At 48.0% G+C, this 19594-nt stretch overlaps 1 protein-coding gene across 10 annotated transcripts in view; it reads left to right on the forward strand.

Moving 5' to 3' along the window:
• The window catches only part of BRSK2 (BR serine/threonine kinase 2), a 499877-nt gene that overhangs the window by 301054 nt on the left and 179229 nt on the right, over positions 1 to 19594 (forward strand). For all 10 annotated transcript variants that reach the window (XM_084630023.1, XM_084630021.1, XM_084630022.1 and 7 more), the window contains exon 3: positions 4232 to 4317. In XM_084630023.1, coding sequence (XP_084486149.1) covers positions 4232 to 4317 — 86 coding nt within the window. The remainder of the gene's footprint in view (positions 1 to 4231; positions 4318 to 19594) is intronic.

The raw sequence follows: 19594 nt of genomic DNA on the forward strand, positions 1-19594 counted from the left end.
AAATTCCCCCCTCAGAATTCAGATACCAGAAGGTTATTATGCATTTTCCTGCAAAAATAAACATGGGACGCTCCTTAGGCCTGCACCAAAACTGCTGAAGGTGGCACAAGCCAGGTTAAAGCCGAGCATAAAACGGTGGAGTAGCAAGTGAATTGTTGCTTTAATGTCTTATTTTCGCCTGTTTCAAGAAGACCAGCTAGTAATATAACTGAATTCTTTCCTCCAAGTGATATCGTCATAAATCTCTGCCTCTTCATGCCCCCGTCTGCTCACACTTTTGGAATAGTAACCAAACAGTACCTTGGGTGAGTGCTGCAATCCATCACTCATTCATGCTGGATGTGCGGCCAGAGCTGCCACAACAGGGTTTTTTCCAAAGCAGTGAATCTCCCCTGTGATTAGATAACACAGGGCTTGTCAACTGCAAGGTGTATCATCCTTCACGGTCATGGGAGCCCCTAAAGGGAGGACTGTAAAGAAAGATAAGGCCAGCTGTTCAGTTCTGTAGCCAGTGCGGTGATCACACTTCTCATGAAATGCCTTGTCTCTCTTTCCACCCCCTGGTAACCTTTGTGGTTGGTGTGTCAGTCTCTCAGCTCTGGAGAGCTGGTGTGTTGAATGCCAGTGACTGAGCTCTGGGAACGTGCCGAGAAGTTGGGGGGCTTTTTTTATGCCTAGTGTTGGGGACTCAGCCCTGAGAAATGTATGTATGGAAAGGTCATTGTGCTTTTGTGCAGGTGTGTGTATGCACAGTGCTGGCATTGGAGCTATAGAATTGCAAAGAAAAGTTAGGTGAGTGCCCAGTGCCAAGGTGCCCAGTGCCAAGCTCTGGGGATGCTCCGCATGACCTTGTGAGCCGACGGTACAGTTATTTTCTCATCTCATTTGCTGTGGATGTTTGAGGTGTCTGAATCTTTGATCTTGCCTTCCCCTCCTATTAACGGTCCATCAGGTTGTAGTACTTTTTTCTTCTGCCCGGTGGAGTGTGCCCTCTGACCAGTCAGGTGCATGTCCTCTGCATTCCTCCAACCTCTGTTCTCTCCATTTATCTCCTCACCTGAGGGTGTGCCAGACCCTCATTCTGAGCCATCTGTGTGTCAAAGTGCAAGGGGATGTTTGCACTGTGGAGGCAAGAGGACACAATAATGCCCCATAGAAGAGCCCCGCTGCTCTGTGGATGTATTTTACAGCAGTGGCGTCCCCCACAGTGCTAGCAGAAGCAGGACACATGTTTGCAGTATTATTAGCTAGAGCTATTACTATTCATATAGCATTGTGATTCAAGAGTTGTCCATGAGTAGAAAATCCCTTTCGCCTCCTGCCCACCTCCCCAGCTAAAACATAGAATGGGGAATAAATTATGATGTTAGTGATGGACTCTGCCATGGACAGGTGGGTACGTGTTCAGGTTCATTAGGCAGTCATCAGAAGGGCTGGCAATTTGGTTACTGACTGTGGCATCCCACCCTCCCTCCCTGGTCTGATCTGACCTTGGAGAGTGGGTGGAATGAATGCAGATAGGTTGACCTGCCATGGAGCATTAGTGGGATTTTGTATTCCAGTAGCGGTACGTCACTATCACTGTGGCAAGCCACGCCGTATTTGGGCAGCTCCTTTCTCCGAGGTGCTGACTTGAAGACAGAAGGGGGAATTGATTTCAGAGAAATCTTCCTAAATATGAATGAGTCTTAGGGGGTATTTTTTCCTTAAATGCAACCTTGTCAGGCCAAGAACTTGATGAGACCCCTCCAAATACCAACAGGTATCTTGTGAAATGAAGGACATTGGTTCTTTGTGGAAGGGGTCAGTGAACCGGCTTCTTCACAGTAGTACAATAGCTGCATTTTTATGAGATTGCTGTAGGATAAAACTGCATACTGCAGATTTCTGTTGTCATGGATTGCTTCCTGCTTAGTGGTGGTGATGGGAAGATGATGTCTAGGAGTTATCACCACCAAGCAATGTGTGTCACTGAAGCTTGGTTCATAGGAGAGTTCTATGAGAATTGCAGTACCACATGTATACTTACACGCAAACAATGTGTTTGTGTGTGTCTCTCTCTCTCTCGGAATGTCACTGATTCCATTGCAGCCTGCTAATATATCTCCCCGCACCCCAGCTATGAAATTGATATTTCCTGAGATCACAGGTGTGGAAGTGGATCTATCAAGTGGCTTCTGATTCTGCAGAGAAGAATAAACACCTTGAAAGAATCAGAAAGGGACTATCCCAGAGACACATGTACCTTTTCTTCCAATGTGAGAGAGGCTGAGAGTGTCACTGGTTTCTGTCTGGGAGACATGACCTCCTCACTAAGGCTTGAGAACTACAGTTCCCAAAGTGCCATGCAGAAAGCTCTACCTGTCTGTCAGGAGGAGAAGTTCTATGCTTAATGGTTGGTGGAAGAACATACTCAGCAAGTTAAGGGACACCAAGAAATAAAGCTGTGTGGGAAGAAGTTCCTGGGGGATTGTCAGGTTACTAGGAGTTTGATGCTGTGGCACAGCATTGCAGTGTGTTTTGATTGTGAAGATGATGGCTGCAGGGCAACCAGTTACAGTATTGGGAGGGGGGTAGTCTAGCTAGAGTTCATCCTTCTTTTGGATGGTTGGCTAATCCTGCCCTGGTGGACTTTTGAAAACTGGTCTTGCACCTATATATATATTGCCTGGTTTTGCCTGCACACTGCCTGCCTTAGGCTATCTCTTCACGGCAGAGTTAACTAGAGTTAGCTACACTCACCACAAACACTCACTGTGGGCAGGGGTGAAAGTAACTCCGGACACTTACTGGTATGGGGTCGGGGCTGGCTCCAGTCCCCGGAAAGGGCGGGGCCTTGGGCAGAAGGGGCGGGGCTGGGGGGGTCAGCATCCCTCAGCCAGCCCTTCCAGGCCACCTGGCCCACGCCGACCAGGGCTCCAGTGGCGATTTAAAGGGCCCACGGCAGCAGCATCTGGAGCCCCGGGCCCTTTTAAATCGCCGGCCTCGGGGCAGCTGCTCCCTTCCACCCCCTTCCTCGCCCGTTGGCGGCCGGGGTGGGGGAGCAAAAGGGGCAGGGACGGTAAAGCGCTGCCTGGTCCTTTGCCACGGCAGCGTTTAACGGTGCTGTCCCTTCCCCCCACCCCCTCGGCAGCCCTGCCTGTATGGACCCTACCAGAAGGGCTAACAACGGGGGAGGCAAAAGGGGCAGGGACATTAAAGTGCCGTTCAGCAGTGCTTTACTGTGGGCTGCATACGGGCCGGTGCAGGTTCTTACCGGTACGCCGTACTGGCCCACTTTCACCCCTGGCTGTGGGTTCATTAACTCCTCTTCGGTTAGCCGATCTGGAGTGAGAGCGGTCACGCTGCAATATAACTCTCAAGCAACACAGAGTGATTGTATTAGCAGCACAGGGTTTTGATGAGTTATGCTGACTTGAGCTGCAGCTTGTACTCCCAAGGGGCCAACCAACTCAATTTAAAAGCACCATCACATTTGAGTTGAGGTTTGTGTGTATGATCAGGACTCAAGTTGGGGGCCACACTCAATTTATAACTACAGTTAACTCTGCATTGAAGACAAGTCCTCCAAGTAGCCATGTTTTGGATGGGTCGAGGATTGAGAGAAAGGATGGTCTTGTGATTAAGACACTGGACTGGGTCTCCAGAAGTGGTCAGTTCCTGGGTCTGCCATAGACTTCTTGTGTAACACTGGGCAAATCCTTTGCCCTTTCTGTGTCTCACCTCACCTGCTGCAAAATGTGTATTTTTCTCTCCTACTATGTGTATGTACAATACCTAGCACAATGGGCCCATCCAAGGCCCACTGAAGTCAGTTGTAGTTGAGATTGTGGATTAGACGTTCAGTCATCTGAGAGTCATGGCATGAGCATAGGACTGTGAGCCAGGAACCGCCTGCATTCTGTGCCAGGTTCTGCAAGTGCCTACCTGTGTCGGATTGGACATGCCATTTAGTCCTCTGCCTCAGTTTCCCGATGAGCGAAATAGGGATAGTATTATTTGCCAACTTTTATAGGGGAGGGGATGGTGAGGATGAATTCATGTTTTCTGAAATGCAGTATAAATGCTAAGTACTATTATTATAGTTTCTGCTTGTTTGCTCATTGGAGCATGAAAGGGAGGGTCAGAAGGGGTGGGAAATGGGTAAGAGGGGACAATGTGTGTTATGATTTCTAATGTAACCTAAGACATGTCTTCTAACCTTTGCTTCTGTTTCTCTTTTCTCTTCCAGGTGGAGCGGGAAATAGCCATCCTGAAGTTGATAGAACACCCCCATGTTTTAAAGCTACATGACGTTTATGAAAATAAAAAATATTTGTAGGTATTATTGGCTTTTGCCAGGGAGTAAGAAGGGAAATGGAAGGGAAGGATTTTGCGGGGAGAAATGTTTGGAGACAGCATAACAGTGCAAAGAGACTGGAATAGGATTTGAGGTCACTCTAAACTTTGCTGCCCATATGGTGCCTGCTATCAGCACTTGACTGAGAAAGGAATGGTTTTCATTGACTTGATTTCCTTGTTCCCCCTTTTCTTCTGTTTTTCCCCCTTTCCTGTCTTAAAAAAAAATTTAAAGTACAAACAAGCCTTTTTCTATAATATTTAGCTGATATAGAGGGACAAAATCCAGGTCTGTAGACTCCAAATTTGACCCGCCTCAAAACTGTTATAATCTGGTGAATAAAATCCTCCAGATTCTCAATATTTTAAACTAAACCCTCAGCACTTTCACCAAGAAAATTAATTTTTAAAATGTCCAAACAATAATAGCTATTGTTTTTGTAGGGCCTACATGTCTACACCCGTCAGTGATATTGGTCCACAGACAGAATTATTTTAGCTTGACAAGGTACCAGATAGTTTGAAATTGTTGTCAAACAAACAAGACACATTAATCTTGGCTCAACTGAAAAAAAAATCAATGTTTTCCAAATGGAAAAGGGCAAATCCAGAAGGTAGTTAAATGTGATTTCCAGGTTTTTAACAGGGTATTGCAAGCAAGGGGAGAGTGTTTAAAACTATTTTTGAAAATCACATTCCAGCAGTGACCCCCCTTAATGTCACAGCAGTATAAGGGTGTAATCACTGAAGCAAGGAATGTGTGTTGAATGGATGTAATAATCCCATATCGACCATACGACCAAGCTTGTTACTGGAGCAATGAATTCCTATTCCAAGAAGTGAGGCCTCGGCATTCAAGGGTTAGTTTAATAGAGCTGGCAGTAATTTCTTTTGGATTCCGAAGCCTTCTCTGGAACAGAGCCTGCCCAGGGTGGTGAACAATGGCCACCAGATGGCTTGTCACAGGTGCTGGGTGGAGCTGGTTCCCATGTATCTTTAGCTACATGCTGTGGGCCAGATCCTTAGCTGGTATAAGTGGGCATGACTCCACTGAAGTCCAGTTTGCACCAGCTGAGGACGTAGCCCCAAGTGTCGTGGCAAGCCAGCCTTCTTTGCAAGGGAGGGGTGGTAAAGGGAGTGTGGGCTGACAGACAGGAATAAAATTTCTATAGCCAATGCATTCTGATTTAATTGAGGAAAAAGAGACACTGGTAATAGGCAGGGACCCAATCTTGCTCCTGTTGAAGTCAATGGGAAGACTCCTAGTTTATTTCAGTGAAGGGTGGGATCAGACCTCAGGCTTCCTATTGGCTGAGCGAAAAGGAGTCTTTTTCATGTGTGAGCCCTTTTTTCTTATATCTCCAACCTGTCCATTGATGGGCTGTGTGCATTTGGGTGATTGATACAATGTACAAATGCCTGGAAAACAAAGGCCAAACTGAATAGTGCAGGGTGGAGTTCGGATTAAAATATCATTATTTTTGCAGCATTGACAGTCATTGTGCATCTCTTTTCTCTTAGATAAAGATGCCTTGAACAAATGGTCTCTGCACATGTGTGCAAATATCTGCTGAAGTAGGTTGCGTTTTTACCCAGTCCTGGACAATGGGATTATTTTACTGCATGGAGGATGGTGCTGTTTAATGGTTAGAGTGTGGAATTCATGCTCTACTTCGAGTAGTGTCCCTATGGGTGCTCCACTGTAGTGTGCTTGCGTCCCTACACTGCTGATCCGAGAACTTCCGTAGCTGTGTCCGTTACGCCAGCACATCCGCTGTCTCTCCTCATGCCCTGCCCCGAGGCTAGCCAGCGAGTGCAGGCTAACCCTCCTCAGTTCCTTCTCAACTGCCCCGGCTAGAGACGGAGCTATTTGCAGTCCGTGACAACCATTACTCTCGCTTTATATTTCTATAGCCAGTTAGTCTCCTGGTACGTAGCTGTAATTGTAGTTTTCTTCTTCTTTCCCATTTTTTTCCCTGAAAAAATAATTTAAAAAAAGCGACTTTATTTTTTGCCACTTTTTCTCATTGGGGACCCTCCCCCCAACATGATATGCCCAGTTCACTGGGCTTCAAGAAGCGCCTCTCCTGCAAAGAGGCGATCCCTGTCACAGACAAGCGCTCCCGGTGCATTCGCTGCCTCAGGGAAGGCCACATTCCACAAAAGTGTGGTCTCTGCCAGCAACTCAGGCCCTGGTCTCGTAAGGACAGGGCGTTGAGACAGAAGATCATCTTCATGGAGGCAGCCCTCTGACCAGTGGTGAGCTGGAGCCAGTTCACACCGGTTCGCATGAACCGGTTGTTAAATTTTGAACCAGTTTTAGAACCGGTTGTTAAAAATCGTTACGGCTCCCTGAGCTCCCAGCCGGGGAGGCTCCTCCTGCCCCTCCCCCGCCTTCCCCCCTCTCGCGTGCCTCACCGCCGGCGCTCTGGAGCGCTGCTGGGCAGCTCGGCAGCTCCTGCTGCCTTGAGCCGCATGGTAAGGGGGTGGGGCTGCGAGCTCCAGCGGGCCACATGGCATCCATACACGCTGCCCCGAGTGGCCAGGGCTGGGAGGAGGGGTTGGATAAGGGGCAGGGAGGGGGTGGAGGTTCTGGGGGTGCGGTCAGGGAACGGGGGGGGCGGGGGTAGGCGTGGGAGTTCCGGGGGGTCTGTCGGGCAGGGCCGGTGCAACCTACTAGGCGCATTAGGCGGCTGCCTAGGGCGCCAAGTGGTTGGGGGAACCAAAAAGCGGTGCCTCCCCACATTTTTTTAAACAGCGGAGCACAAGGCTGCCGCTGCTCCCCGGCTCCAGAGGGGCCGCCCACGGTGCGGCCAGTCCCTCCCCCCGGGGGAGCAGCTGGCAGCGGAGCGGGGAACGGGAGGGTCTAGCCCTAGCAGCTGCGCCTTCTTCCCAGCACCGCTGGGTGTTTACTCCGCCTGCAAGGTACCTAGCTGGGCCGCGGGGAGCCGCACGGGCCCACGGAGCGCCGCTGGGTGGGCAGGTCCAGTGCCTGGCCTGGGGAATGGTGTATGTGGGAGCAACCTGGGCACCTCTCCCCCAGCCAGTGCCACCCCCTCCAACACCCACCGACCAGCTACCTTCTCCCCTGTGCACCCCCCGGCCCCAACAACCCACCCTGTCCTGCCACTTTTGCCTCTGGGCAACCTCTACCCGGCAACCCCCCCTGCAAGCCACGGTCACCTTCACCCCTGCATCAACCTCGGGACCCCCCCCACCTGCCATCTCCCTCCTGCCCACTCCTCCCTTGTGCAAACTCCTCCCTGCCACCTTCACCCCACTGCAATAACCCCAGGCACATACACACCCCCATCTGCCAGCCCCTTGCAACAACCCCCTCCTGCCCACTTCTCCCTTGTGCCACTCCCTCCCTGCCACTGCATCCCCTGCAACAAGCCCCTTTTGCCTCTGTGCAATCTCTTCCCTGCCACTACACCCCCACCACCTCCACCTCTTGGCACATCCCTTAAATCAAAACTTTTTATAGGGAACTGGTTGTTAAGATTTTGGCAGCTCATCACTGCCTCTGACCCTTTCCAGACCTGCACCAAGAGCTACCTGTCAGACATGAGTCTTCCCCACAGGCCTCAACATCCAAAGTCTGTGGGTTGAAGAAACCAGCCTCTGAGCCCTCTCAGAAGTCCCCACAGTGAGCCCCGAGCTAGCCGTAAATGATCTCTGGCATGCTCGGTGTCCTCGGTACCAGTGGCACCAAGACAATCCCATCCCAGTACCCAAGGCTCATGAAGATCTACAGCCGCAGATGCCAGTGATGCACCTACGGATCCAGTGGACACAGGCATCGAGTCAGCGGCACCAGGGGACAAGAACAGGAGTTAGCACTCCTCTAAGAAGATGTTGCTGGTATACAATACTCCATTGGTACCATCATCGATGCCCCATGCTGCACCAGAGAGACCGGTGTGACCTAGATCTCCGTCCTTCCCGGTCCTGCCAGTGGCACTGAGGGATCTCCATGTAGCTGACACACTGGAGTCTCCTTTTCTCAGTACCAAGACCTCTGCACTGAGTCTTCATCTGGCACAGGAGTCTTCCCCACTGCACTGCCCTGCCATGTTCCCCCGTTCTCTCAGACTCAGACAGCAAACCAGAGAAGGCAGTATTGCAGTACCCCCCACCCCAGGCTCCCTGTGGTTCCCAATACCAACAGAGTGCCTGAGCATATCCTCAGATGGCCCCACCACCACCATCTTGGTACAGTTAACCATGGGCACCACAACTGGGCTCTATGCCACCACCACTACAGTGGCCATACTGGACCTCTTGAGCTTCTAGCCCCACTCAAGAACCCTCGAGATGCACCCCATCAGCTGTGGCATCCAGAGCTTCTGAACCTCCAGAAGAATTCGTGGTGGAACCAGAGGGCAGCACTGAGGAAGAGGTGACTATATCTTCCTCCTCCTAAGATGAGGCCGTTATGCCTCCACTGCCTTCTCTGGCTGATGATTTTCTCTTCTTCCAGGACCCAGTGAAGAGAGTGGCAGACACTCTTCATATACCACTAGAAGAAGTCAAGGACACCCATCACAAACTCCTTGACATACTCCATTCATCCTTGTCCTCAAAAATTGCCCTCCCTATTAATGAGGCTCTCCTGGACCCCACAAAAACCATATGGCAGACCCCAGGATCAGTGGCACCTACCTGCAAGCAGGCAGAAAAAAAATATTATGTCTCATTAAGGGAGACAGAATTCCTCTTCTCCCACCCTCTACCCAACTCCGTCGTGGGAGACCCTGTTAATTCTCATGGCCATCAACATCAGATGAGGTCTACTCCCTACGATAGGGACTGGAAGTGTTTGGACCTTTTTGGCCTCGGCCACGTTACAGTTTTGAATTGCCAATTTCCAAGCACTATTGGTGAAATACGACTGCAGAAACTATTCAAAACTGGACAATTTTATTGAACCGCTGCCTGAGTCATACCATGACCAATTTAAAGCCATTATTCAAGAGGGACAGTTAGTGACCAAGGTAGCGCTACGATCTGCCGTCAGTGCAGCCAACACAGTAGCCAGGTCCATCTCCACAGCAGTGGCTATATCTGTCAGGCTGCCTGAAAGAGGTGCAGTTCACATTGAAGACCTTCCCTTTGAAGTCACTAAGCTCTTCACGGAGAAGATGGACGCCTCTCTTCACACACTGAAGGATTCTAGGGCCACTCTCTGCTCACTGGGCATCTATATGCCAGGACAAAAGAGGAAATATAGTCCACAGCCTCAGCAGAAACCACGCACCTCCCAATACCCAACTCAGTGCTACTACTGAGGAAGAAAACTAAGTTCCCGAGGCATAAACCATCTGGCCCACAATCTTCCACATCCTAGCCATCCACTTCCAAGCACCAATTTTGATGTGTTGATCAAAGCATCGATAGACCACTCCCCCCAAACACTACAGCTGATCACCACTATCCGCTGATTTGGCTACCATCTGGCAATGTTCCGCAGCACCTGGGAACGTATAACATCGGACCAATGAGGCTTACAGATCTATCCATTTTACCTCCCTACCCCTTCTACAACACCTTTCCCTGTCCCTCTTCAGGGACCCTTTTCATGAGAGTTTACTATCACAAGAGGTAGATTGTCTCCTCCAGTTAGGAGCCATAGAACCAGTAGCTCAACATCTACGAGGCAAAGGGTTCTACTCTCGCTATTTCCTAATACCCAAGAGGAAAGGAGATTGGAGAGCTATACTAGACCTTAGAGCACTCAACAAGTTTGTCAAAGTTCAAAATTCAAGATGATCACTCTAGCAATGATCATTCCAGCATTGGAACAGGGAGAATGGTTTTCAGCCCTCAACCTTCTGGACGCCTACTTCCATATCTCAATCCTACCGTCTCACAGACGATTTCTCAGATTTACCCTAGGACAAGACCACTACCTGTACAGAGTACTCCCCTTCGGGCTATCATCTGCCCTGATGTATTCTCCGAAGTTCCCTCAGCAGTGGCCGCGCACTTGCACTCCCAAGTGCAAATCATGATTTACCCCTATCTGGAGGATTGCCTCTTCAGAGCCCAGTCTCTCCATGAGGCCCACCGAATCTGCAATAGACTTTTTCCCAGAACTGGGGCTACAGATCAGCGCCCAGAAAACAACCCTCGTTCCAGCACAACACCTGGAATTCAAAGGCGCCGACCTCGACTCATTACAGGCCAGAGCTCTCTTACCTCAACACAGATTCCTCTCCTTGGCCATACTCATTGAGACCATTCAAAACAGCCCACAAATATCAGCTTGACACTGCCTCCAACTCTTGGGGCATATGGTAGTGGACACAGTGGTAATACCACATGCCAGGCTTCACATTCCATGCCTCCAGATGTGGTTCATCTCAGTTTACAGACCAGAGACACACTAGACAAACCCCTGTCACTACCCACAAGGATCAAAAACTCCTTAGACTGGTGGAAGGACTCAGCCAATATTTGCAAATGGATCCCCTTCTCGCAACCTCCTCCCCTCCATCGTTGCTTCTCACTACCGATGCATCGCGCATAGGATGGGATATGCATCTAAACAGCCTCACGATACAAGGCAGGTGGTCATCCATGGAGATATCCTTTCACATCAACCTCCTCGAGCTCAGGGCAGTCAGGAATGCCTGTGCCCATTTCCTCCCGCTGATCAAAGGATTACACATGAGAGTGCTAACAGGCAACACAGCGTGTATGTACTACATAAATCAACAGGGGGAATCCAGGTTGCCCTCCCACTGTGTGGAAACGATGAGACTATGGAACTGGTGTATCTCTCACGACATCGGACTGTCCACGGCTTACCTCCCGGGCACACAAAACTCCATAGCGGACCGGCTCAGTCACAAATTCCCACCTGACCATGAGTGGGGGATAAACCCAGCAATACTTCATGACCAGTTCAGGAGGTGGGGGACACCGATCACAGACCTGTTTGCCACTCAACTGAACAGGAAATGTTCACACTACTACTATGGAGCAGAGGTAGGACAACATTCCCTGGGTGATGCTTTCCACTTCCCCTGGGACAGGGGCATCCTCTATGCCTTTCCTCCCTTTTCCCTACTGTCGAAAGTCCTATTGAAAATAAAAAGAGAAGGCGCACACGTCATACTGATCACTCCCACTTGGCTGAGGCAGACCTGGTACCCTTACCTGTCACAGGTCGCGATATGCCTGCCAATCTCTCTCCAATCCACTCTGTATCTCCTCTTGCAGAACAGAGGATGCACCCTACATCTGAACCTGGGGATTCTTCGCCTCAAGGTGTGCCTGCTTCATGGTTTCAACACCAAGAGAACTCCTGCTCGAGGGAGGTACAAGAGAGAGTACTACACAGGAGAAAGTCCTCGACACCTGCGAAAATGGCCCAGGTTCCAGATTTGGTGTACTTCCCAACAAACTCCCCAACTTGCGCGGCTCTTCCACAGATCTTAGGCTATGTACTGACCCTAAAAAGATCTTGACTATCTCTCAACTTTCTGAGTCCACCTGGCAGCCATAGCAGCCTTCCACCAGCCAGTAGAGGGATACTCAGCCAGTAGAGGGATACTCAGTTGTCATACCCAACCACTAAAAGATTTCTCCAGGATACAGTAAATCTTTTCCCACAACCCCGGCACCCTAACCCCATGTGGGACCTAAACCTGGCATCGAAAAGACTGACTAGGCCTCCCTTTGAACCCCTGGCCACCTGTTCATTTACATATCTCTCTATGAAAACAGCCTTCCTGATAGCAATGAGGAGGAAGGAGGAAAATAGCCGCTCTGATGGCACATCACCTCTACACGGTATTCTTTCAGACAAGGTTACGCTCAGGCCACATCCAAAATTCATACCTAAGGTAACCTCCCTGTTTCACATGAACCAATTGATTCACCTTCCAACCTTCTACCCAAGCCTCACCGAGACAACAGGGAGACTATATTATGCACGCTAGATGTCAGGAGAGCCCTAGCCTTCTATCTGGATAGGATGAAGGTTTTCAGGAAGTCCCCAGGGCTTTTCCTCTCCCTTGCAGAAAGATCCAAGGGCTCAGCAATATCAGCCCAGAGACTCTCCAAGTGGGTCTCGAACTGCATCAGACAGTGTTACCAAGTTCACAATAGGACCACTCCAGATACTATCCATACACACTCCACAAGGTCGATCTCCTCATCCCTCACTTTCTTCAAGAATGTCCCTATCTCAGAAATCTGTAGAGCAGTGACATGGGCGTCAGTCCACACCTTCGCAGAACATTATGCAATCACTGGAGACTCCACCTCTGATACCATCTTCAGCTCCACAATGCTGTCATCTGTAACTGACCCAACTCTGAAGTCCCAGCCCTCATGTGGTGGGTACTGCTCGGGAGTCACCTAAAGTGGAGCATGAATAGGGACACTACTCAAAGAAAAAGAAGTTACTCACCTTGTGCAGTAACGATGGTTCCTCGACATGTGTCCCTATGGGTGCTTCACAATTCACCCTCCTCCCCTCTACTTCCGAGCTCTTGCCAATGACTGTGGTAGAGAAGGAACTGCAGGGGGTTAGCCTGCATGTGGTGGCTGGCCTCGTGGCAGGGCACAAGGAGAGACAGCACATGTGTGGGCTTAACAGACACTGCTAGCAAAGTTCTCCGATTGGCAGTGCAGGGATACAAGCATGCCTACAGTGGACCACTCATAGCGACCAAATCTTGAAGATCCACTGTGACTGCACCAAGCAAGTACCTTCCCCAAAACTTTCAAAAATAACTAGTGCCTTTTTGTGTCCAGTTTAAGTCACATGAAAAGGGCATGATTTTCAGAAACTGTGAACACCCTCCCTCTAAAAACCAGGCCCCTTTAAGGTGTATCAGTGTAGACACCCAAAAATGGAAGCACCCCAAATCTCTAAGCCAGGTTTGAAAATCTTGGCTGTGAATCCTGGATTCTAATCCTGACTTGGCGACTGACTCACTGTGTAACCTTGAGTAAATCACATGCCACTCCCCGAGCTTCAGTTCCCCCAGTCTCTAAAATGGGACTAATAATGCCTACTTCAGAGATCTGTTGATTCCTTCCAAGGAAACACACTGAGTATAGAAATGCAAGGGATTATTCTTTATTATTAATCTCATTAGTCATATCATTTTAAAGAAATGGCGTAATGCAGCTTCTGTGCCAGATCTCACTGTTCAGAATTAGAACTGGGCATGGCCTTGGGTTGAATTGAGAAGAGGGAGAGAGAGTGTCCATGGAGGGTACAAGTGTGTGGGGGGAGGCTGCGTGTATGCACTTATTAAAGGTGGGATCAGGGGTGCTGATGTGACTTGCACTTTATTTGCACAAATAATAAAGCACTGTGACCCCCACCATCAGCAACAAATTGCTCTCTGGTTGCCGCAGCGCCTTTCCATCAAACCTGACATCTTGACAGCGGTGGCTGTGGCATGGTTTCTTAGGCAGCTTATGAATTATGGTTGATATTTCGGATGCCAGAGACTAATCGCAGCGCGGCGCTGGGGAGTATTTCCTCGATAAATGTTAATTTCACAAATCATGTTTGACTTTTGGTTTATGATTTAATTTGTGACAAGGGGCTTTGGTTGAGTAGATTCCTAATGCATCCATGAATCAAATCCTTTTTCCACAGTTTGTTTAGCGCTGAAAATGAGTTTAAAAAGAATAATAAAAATTCGGCAGCATAGCTGTGTTAGCGTAGCAGTCATATCTACTCTGGTTCAGTTTTTTTAATTGGGATATTTAGAGAGACAAAGTTGGTTATAAGGCTTAAGGCTTTCAGTTCCTTTCCAGCATATTGATTTGTCTTATTTAACCACATGACTGCAGAATATCATGCCAGGTACATAGGGCAAAATCACAGCTCCATTGTGTCTCACTGTGTACAGCACCCTCTATAAAAACACTACAGTAGTGGGCCAAAGCAACAGCACTGTTGTTGCCAGTTGTTTTTAGTAGTATTGTTTCTTATTTGTTTTACAGGAGCATCAAAAGCCATCAGCAGAGATCAGGGCATATTGTGCTAGATGCCGTACAAACACATTATTAGAGACAGTCCTTGCCCTGCACATTTTATAATCTAAATAGACGAGACAGACAAAGCGTGGGAGCAAGGGAAGATTATTATCCCCATTTTTCAGATGGGGAATTGAGGCACTGTGGCCTTGTCTAGACTTGATCCAATGTTGTTTAATATAGTTATTAACTGTCTAGAATGGAGGGTGAGCAATGAGGTAGCAAAATTTGGAGATGGCACAGTTATTTAGGCTAGTTGAGTCCATTTTGAGTCCAGAAAAGGCTGAGGAACTTCAGAGAGACCTAAGCAAGCTAGGTGAATGGGCAACACAATGGCAAATGAAGTTCAACGTTGATAAGTGCTAAGCGATGCTCACTGGAGGGAAATACTTGAACTACTCACACACCTTGTGATGTTCTAAATTAACTGTATCAACTCAGAAGAGGGACCTGGGCATCACTGTGGAGTGCTCGGTGCGGATATCTGCTGATTGTGCAGCTATTGTGGAAAAAAGCAAACGCTGTTAGGATGCACAAGGAAGGAGATGGAGGAAAAACTCAGATAACTCAGGTGCCTTATTATAAATTGATCGGGCAGCCTTCTCTGGAGTGCCTTGTGTAGTATTCATGCAGCTTCTCTTCTCCCTGTCTCATAACCCAAGAAAAAGGGGACATTCGATGAAACTGAAAGGTAGTGAATTCAAAACTGATAAAAGGAAATACTTTTTCAATCATTATGTAGTTAGACTATGGAGCTCATTCCCATATAATGTCTTTGAGGCCAAGAATTTAGTAAGATTCAAAGAGGTATTGGACATTTAAACAGAGAACTGTAATATCCTGAAGTATAACACTTTGTGCAAACAAAGAGTTTTGAAAGGGATAAAAAATAAAATCATGATTCAGGGCATAAGATATTTTCTAACTATGAGAAATCAGGATGAGATCTGCATAGACAGCAGATTATCCCATAACTGCCTACTTTGGGATTCGTACACCTTCCTCTGAAGCCTCTGGTGCTGACCACTGGACTAGATGGATCACAAGTCTGATCCACTCTGGCGGTTCCTGTTTTCTTATGACTAGGATAAAGCGTATCTTTTAAATGCGTAACATTAAAAAAACCCAACCTTTAGTTCTAGTCAAGACAAGAGAAATTAAGTGATTTGCCCAAGGTCACACGGGAAGTCTGTAGCAAAACTGGGAACAAAACGCTGCTCTTCTGAGGCCCAACTAAGTTTCCTCTCTGCGTTGGGTAAGAGGGGATGCATAGGTGCACCACCCCAGAAGGAGCTCCAGAAAGGAATCGCAATTCATTGACACCCCTCTCAGCCACAGTGTCTCTGGAAGCTTCTGTTCTGCATGGGTCGGGGAGTTTGCTATGTAAACCCTTACCAAACACAGCATCCAGCAAGCTTTGCTAGTATCCATTCCTGCCCCACATTCCCCCCACCCCTCACACACACACACATGCACACCCTGCCCCTTCTCATCCCACTTGTTCTTGGAGGGAGTGTCAGGCACTCAGGCCATATGCAGGTCATCTTTAATTGCCATGGACCCAATTCCAAAATAGACCACTCAGGCTGGTGTAGCTGAAAGCAGAACTTAGTCCTGTTGCTCATAGGACAACAATAGAAGCTTTCCATGGGATCTAGAGGGGAAAAGCAGGGAACACTGAGGGGGGGTGGAGGCAAGTCGAAGTGTGTGCAAAACCTGGGTCCAGAGCATGGGTCTATGTCATATAAAATAAATAGGTGAGTTGTGTGGAAATATATGGCCTATATTTCTATGTGGGGTTTTCTGGTGATTTGTATTTCACCCTCGAGGTTTATAACAACATCAGCACCCCGCAATGGGATTGCAGCCTCATAATTCATAGTTGCCTGCCTATTCCTTTCATAGCTCATAGCTGCTTGTGCAGTATTCTCTGTCTAGTGTGTATGTACACACAGTTTACAGTTACACAAAGGATATCGACATACACACTAACCCCTTTAGAAATCTGAAAGCAGATTTTTTTTGCCCCCTCTTACTGTGCATAAAGAAGTTCCCTTCCCACATGAATTGGCCGTGGAGAGAAATGGTGTGACTAGCATGCAGGTAGAAGGGAGCTGTGTACACACCATTCATAACACTACCACTGTGAGCTGGGGAATGGTTTCTTGTTAAAAACCTGTTGTGTGTTAAATAAGGGGAAGCAAAAAAAACATGGTGCTCTTCACCTGTGGAAGTGGTCGGTGCATATTTTACTAGGGAGCAATTTAAAATCATATTTTAAGTCACAGATATGCATCTTATTATTCAGTAGGTCTGAGCTTTCCTGCAGGCTTGCAAAAGCAATTAACCTGCTATTCAAGGAGCTCTTAGCATAGCAAACCCAGTGCCACCATTTAGCCCAGAATGTGCGTTATAATCTCATTTCCAAAGGAACTCCACCTGACAGACAGAACTTAGCAACAGAACCCTTTCAAGGAAGGGTGGAGGTACTGTCTGTCTAGCTATTTTACCTATCTATCTCTTAGGTCTTGTTTGGATGTTGGGTTAGCATCTGTCTAGCCAGAACTCGGTTTAAGCATCACCATGAATGCTAACATGCTTCTCTAGACAGGCAGGCTGATGACAATACATACAGGGCCACACTCTGACTTCTGCTTTCACTCTCACTCTTTCCTTGTGGCTATTTTTAAAACAATCTCGTAGCTCAAGAAGGCTAGTTACAGGACATACATTAATTAGCTCCCCATCTCCTTGTAGACCTAATAATGGCAACTAAGAGTGGTTCTTTCCACTTACCCAAATGCTCTCTGTGTTCTAGCCAAAACCTTAAGGACGATATCACTCCATAGCTGCCAATTTACAAATCTCCACCCCAGGCCAATGCCGAGGCAGATACCATGGTGATGTGCGTGATGTAAAAGTATAGGAAGAAGTCCCCACCTCGCAGCCATTATCCTTGTGGCTAAGAAGGATTTGATTCAATGCCTTCAGCCTGTTGACTGCTGTGGTTGACCATTCAGTGGGGCATCACCACACCTCAGGATAAGCATGCTGCTTCCACAGCACTCCCAGCCACCCCACAATTTGGCAGCAAGAGACAAAAGTATTATAGAGTACTTGATAGTGAGGTTCACCTGATGTGACCATAACGAAGAGCAAACACACTCTGAGTAAGTCATGGGGAATAGAATTTGTGGTCAAAAAGCACTGTCTTTACTCAGTGTGCCTCAAAGGGCTTCACAAAAACCTTGAGCTATATACCGATCATGCACTGACTGCAGGAAAATTCAGTAGCCATTATGTGTCCAGAAACAGAGCATAGGTCTGGAAGACAGGATACCTGGTTTCTATTCTTGACTCTGACATTAAGTCATGGCTTGAGCTTGACCAAGTCAGATGACTTTTGGGCTCTGTCTCCTCTTCTTTGAAGTGGGGGAGGGATGATATTATTCACTCACCATTTTAGAGGCCATGGGCTCAGGTTTTCAAGTACTCAACCTCTACAGTTGGGCCCACATTTTGAGGAGAGCTCAGCTCCCATTGGGCACCTAAGTAAGGGGCAGGTTCTCAAAAATGCTGAGTACCCAGCAGCTCCAGTTGTGACACACGCAGTCAGATTTTCAGAACTGCTCAGCACCAAATACATTGAAGTCATGTGAAAACTTGGTCCTTCCAGCTCTCCAAATAAAAGATGCTATGTCACTGCAAAGTGCTGTTACAGTTGGTGGTGGATGAACCTCAAAGGTTTGGTTCTCTCTCACAGAATCAGGTTGTCTCATGGGAATTTGCTAGGAAACCTGGTAAGATAGAGAGACGTATCTTTTTTTAAAAAAAACCCATGTTTTAACCTTTACATTTCAGACTCAATTCCCATTCTCAGCTCAGGTTTGATTATTTCATCCAAACCAGTTCAAGCATGCCATACAAGAACCCGCTTTAACTGATAGGGAACATACTGGACAGACCACTGGGGTTATTCCCTACTCCTTTGAAAAGTGCCATTTGTTCTTTAACCCCCCCTCCAGACACCGCAGAAGCCATTCCTCCATCCTGCAGGGCAATGTCACTACTGGGCATGAGCCCAAATCTCATTGCAGGACTTAAAACCCATAACCTTCTGACTTCAGCGATAAGAATGCTACACATTGAGCCAATTAACGAAAACAGAATACCCCCTCCTACCCATGCACAACTCACAAGTCTGGCAGGTGCAGGATCTATTGACAGCAGGAGTCAAAGATCAGCAGTGTCTGCAGAGGCATTCATGTTGCCAGCCCTCTCCTGATTGTTTTTCTTTTAATTATGATTATTTCTGTTGAAAACTGATGCTGAGGTGAAAGAGGATGTGAGAGAGGAATGGCACTGTTAGTGTCTTTTTTTTATTGGCAGCCCTAGCTTCTGAAATTAGACCCACATGTGGGAAAACCCTGCGTGGATTTCAAAAGAAGGAGTGCAGGTGTAAACAGAGTGCATCTGTGTCATGTTGGAGAGCATTGGGCTCAGCAAAGAGTGTCTTGAACTTTCATTCTTGGGGTTTCCAAGTGCAGCAAGAGAGACCAAAAACCAGTTCACCTGACTCGAAGGCAAACAGAAAAACCCCAGCCTGGGTTACAACTTCAATCAGGGGAGCTATACTTACCTAACAATTTTTGCCCCTTTGTCTGTGGCTGATTTGTTTGTATAGAGTGTCCAATAGTCCACCTGAGAGCTTAACTGGGCTTTCAGCTCTGCCATGTGCATCGTCATGGGCCTCAGCAAGGGGTTAACTCCTTGCTTGCCAGAAAGCCAGTTGGACACAGGTCCCTGTGACAGCCGCGCCATGATGTGGGTGAGGGTCAAAGAGAGACATAAGTCTGTAAATAAAAGGGCCCCAAGCTCTCAAGAATAGGAACTAGGGGTGGTTTCAGGGTTCCAGATCAGCCAGTGACAGATATGCTACAGAGGACAGTGTGCTAGCTAATGGGTGTTGTCTCAGCCTTGCTCAGCCCGTACTGAGCATCCCTCCAGCCGGATGCGTTCCACATCATGTGCCCACGTAGGAGATGACTGCGGTGCTTTGGCATGCACGACTACACACCATAAATAGCAGCCACGGCAGCCCTCGAAACACCTTTCATCACCAATAAATCAACGGTAGAAGCAGCACAACGGCATAACCCACCTCTCCACACTCCCCCTCCCATCCCTCTAGTCCAAACATAATTAGCAACCACACAAAAAGTCCCTTCAAACAAGCAGCTTATGG

The sequence above is a fragment of the Lepidochelys olivacea genome (assembly GCF_965140295.1).
Source record: "Lepidochelys olivacea isolate rLepOli2 genome assembly, chromosome: 6".
Classification (NCBI taxonomy): domain Eukaryota; kingdom Metazoa; phylum Chordata; order Testudines; family Cheloniidae; genus Lepidochelys; species Lepidochelys olivacea.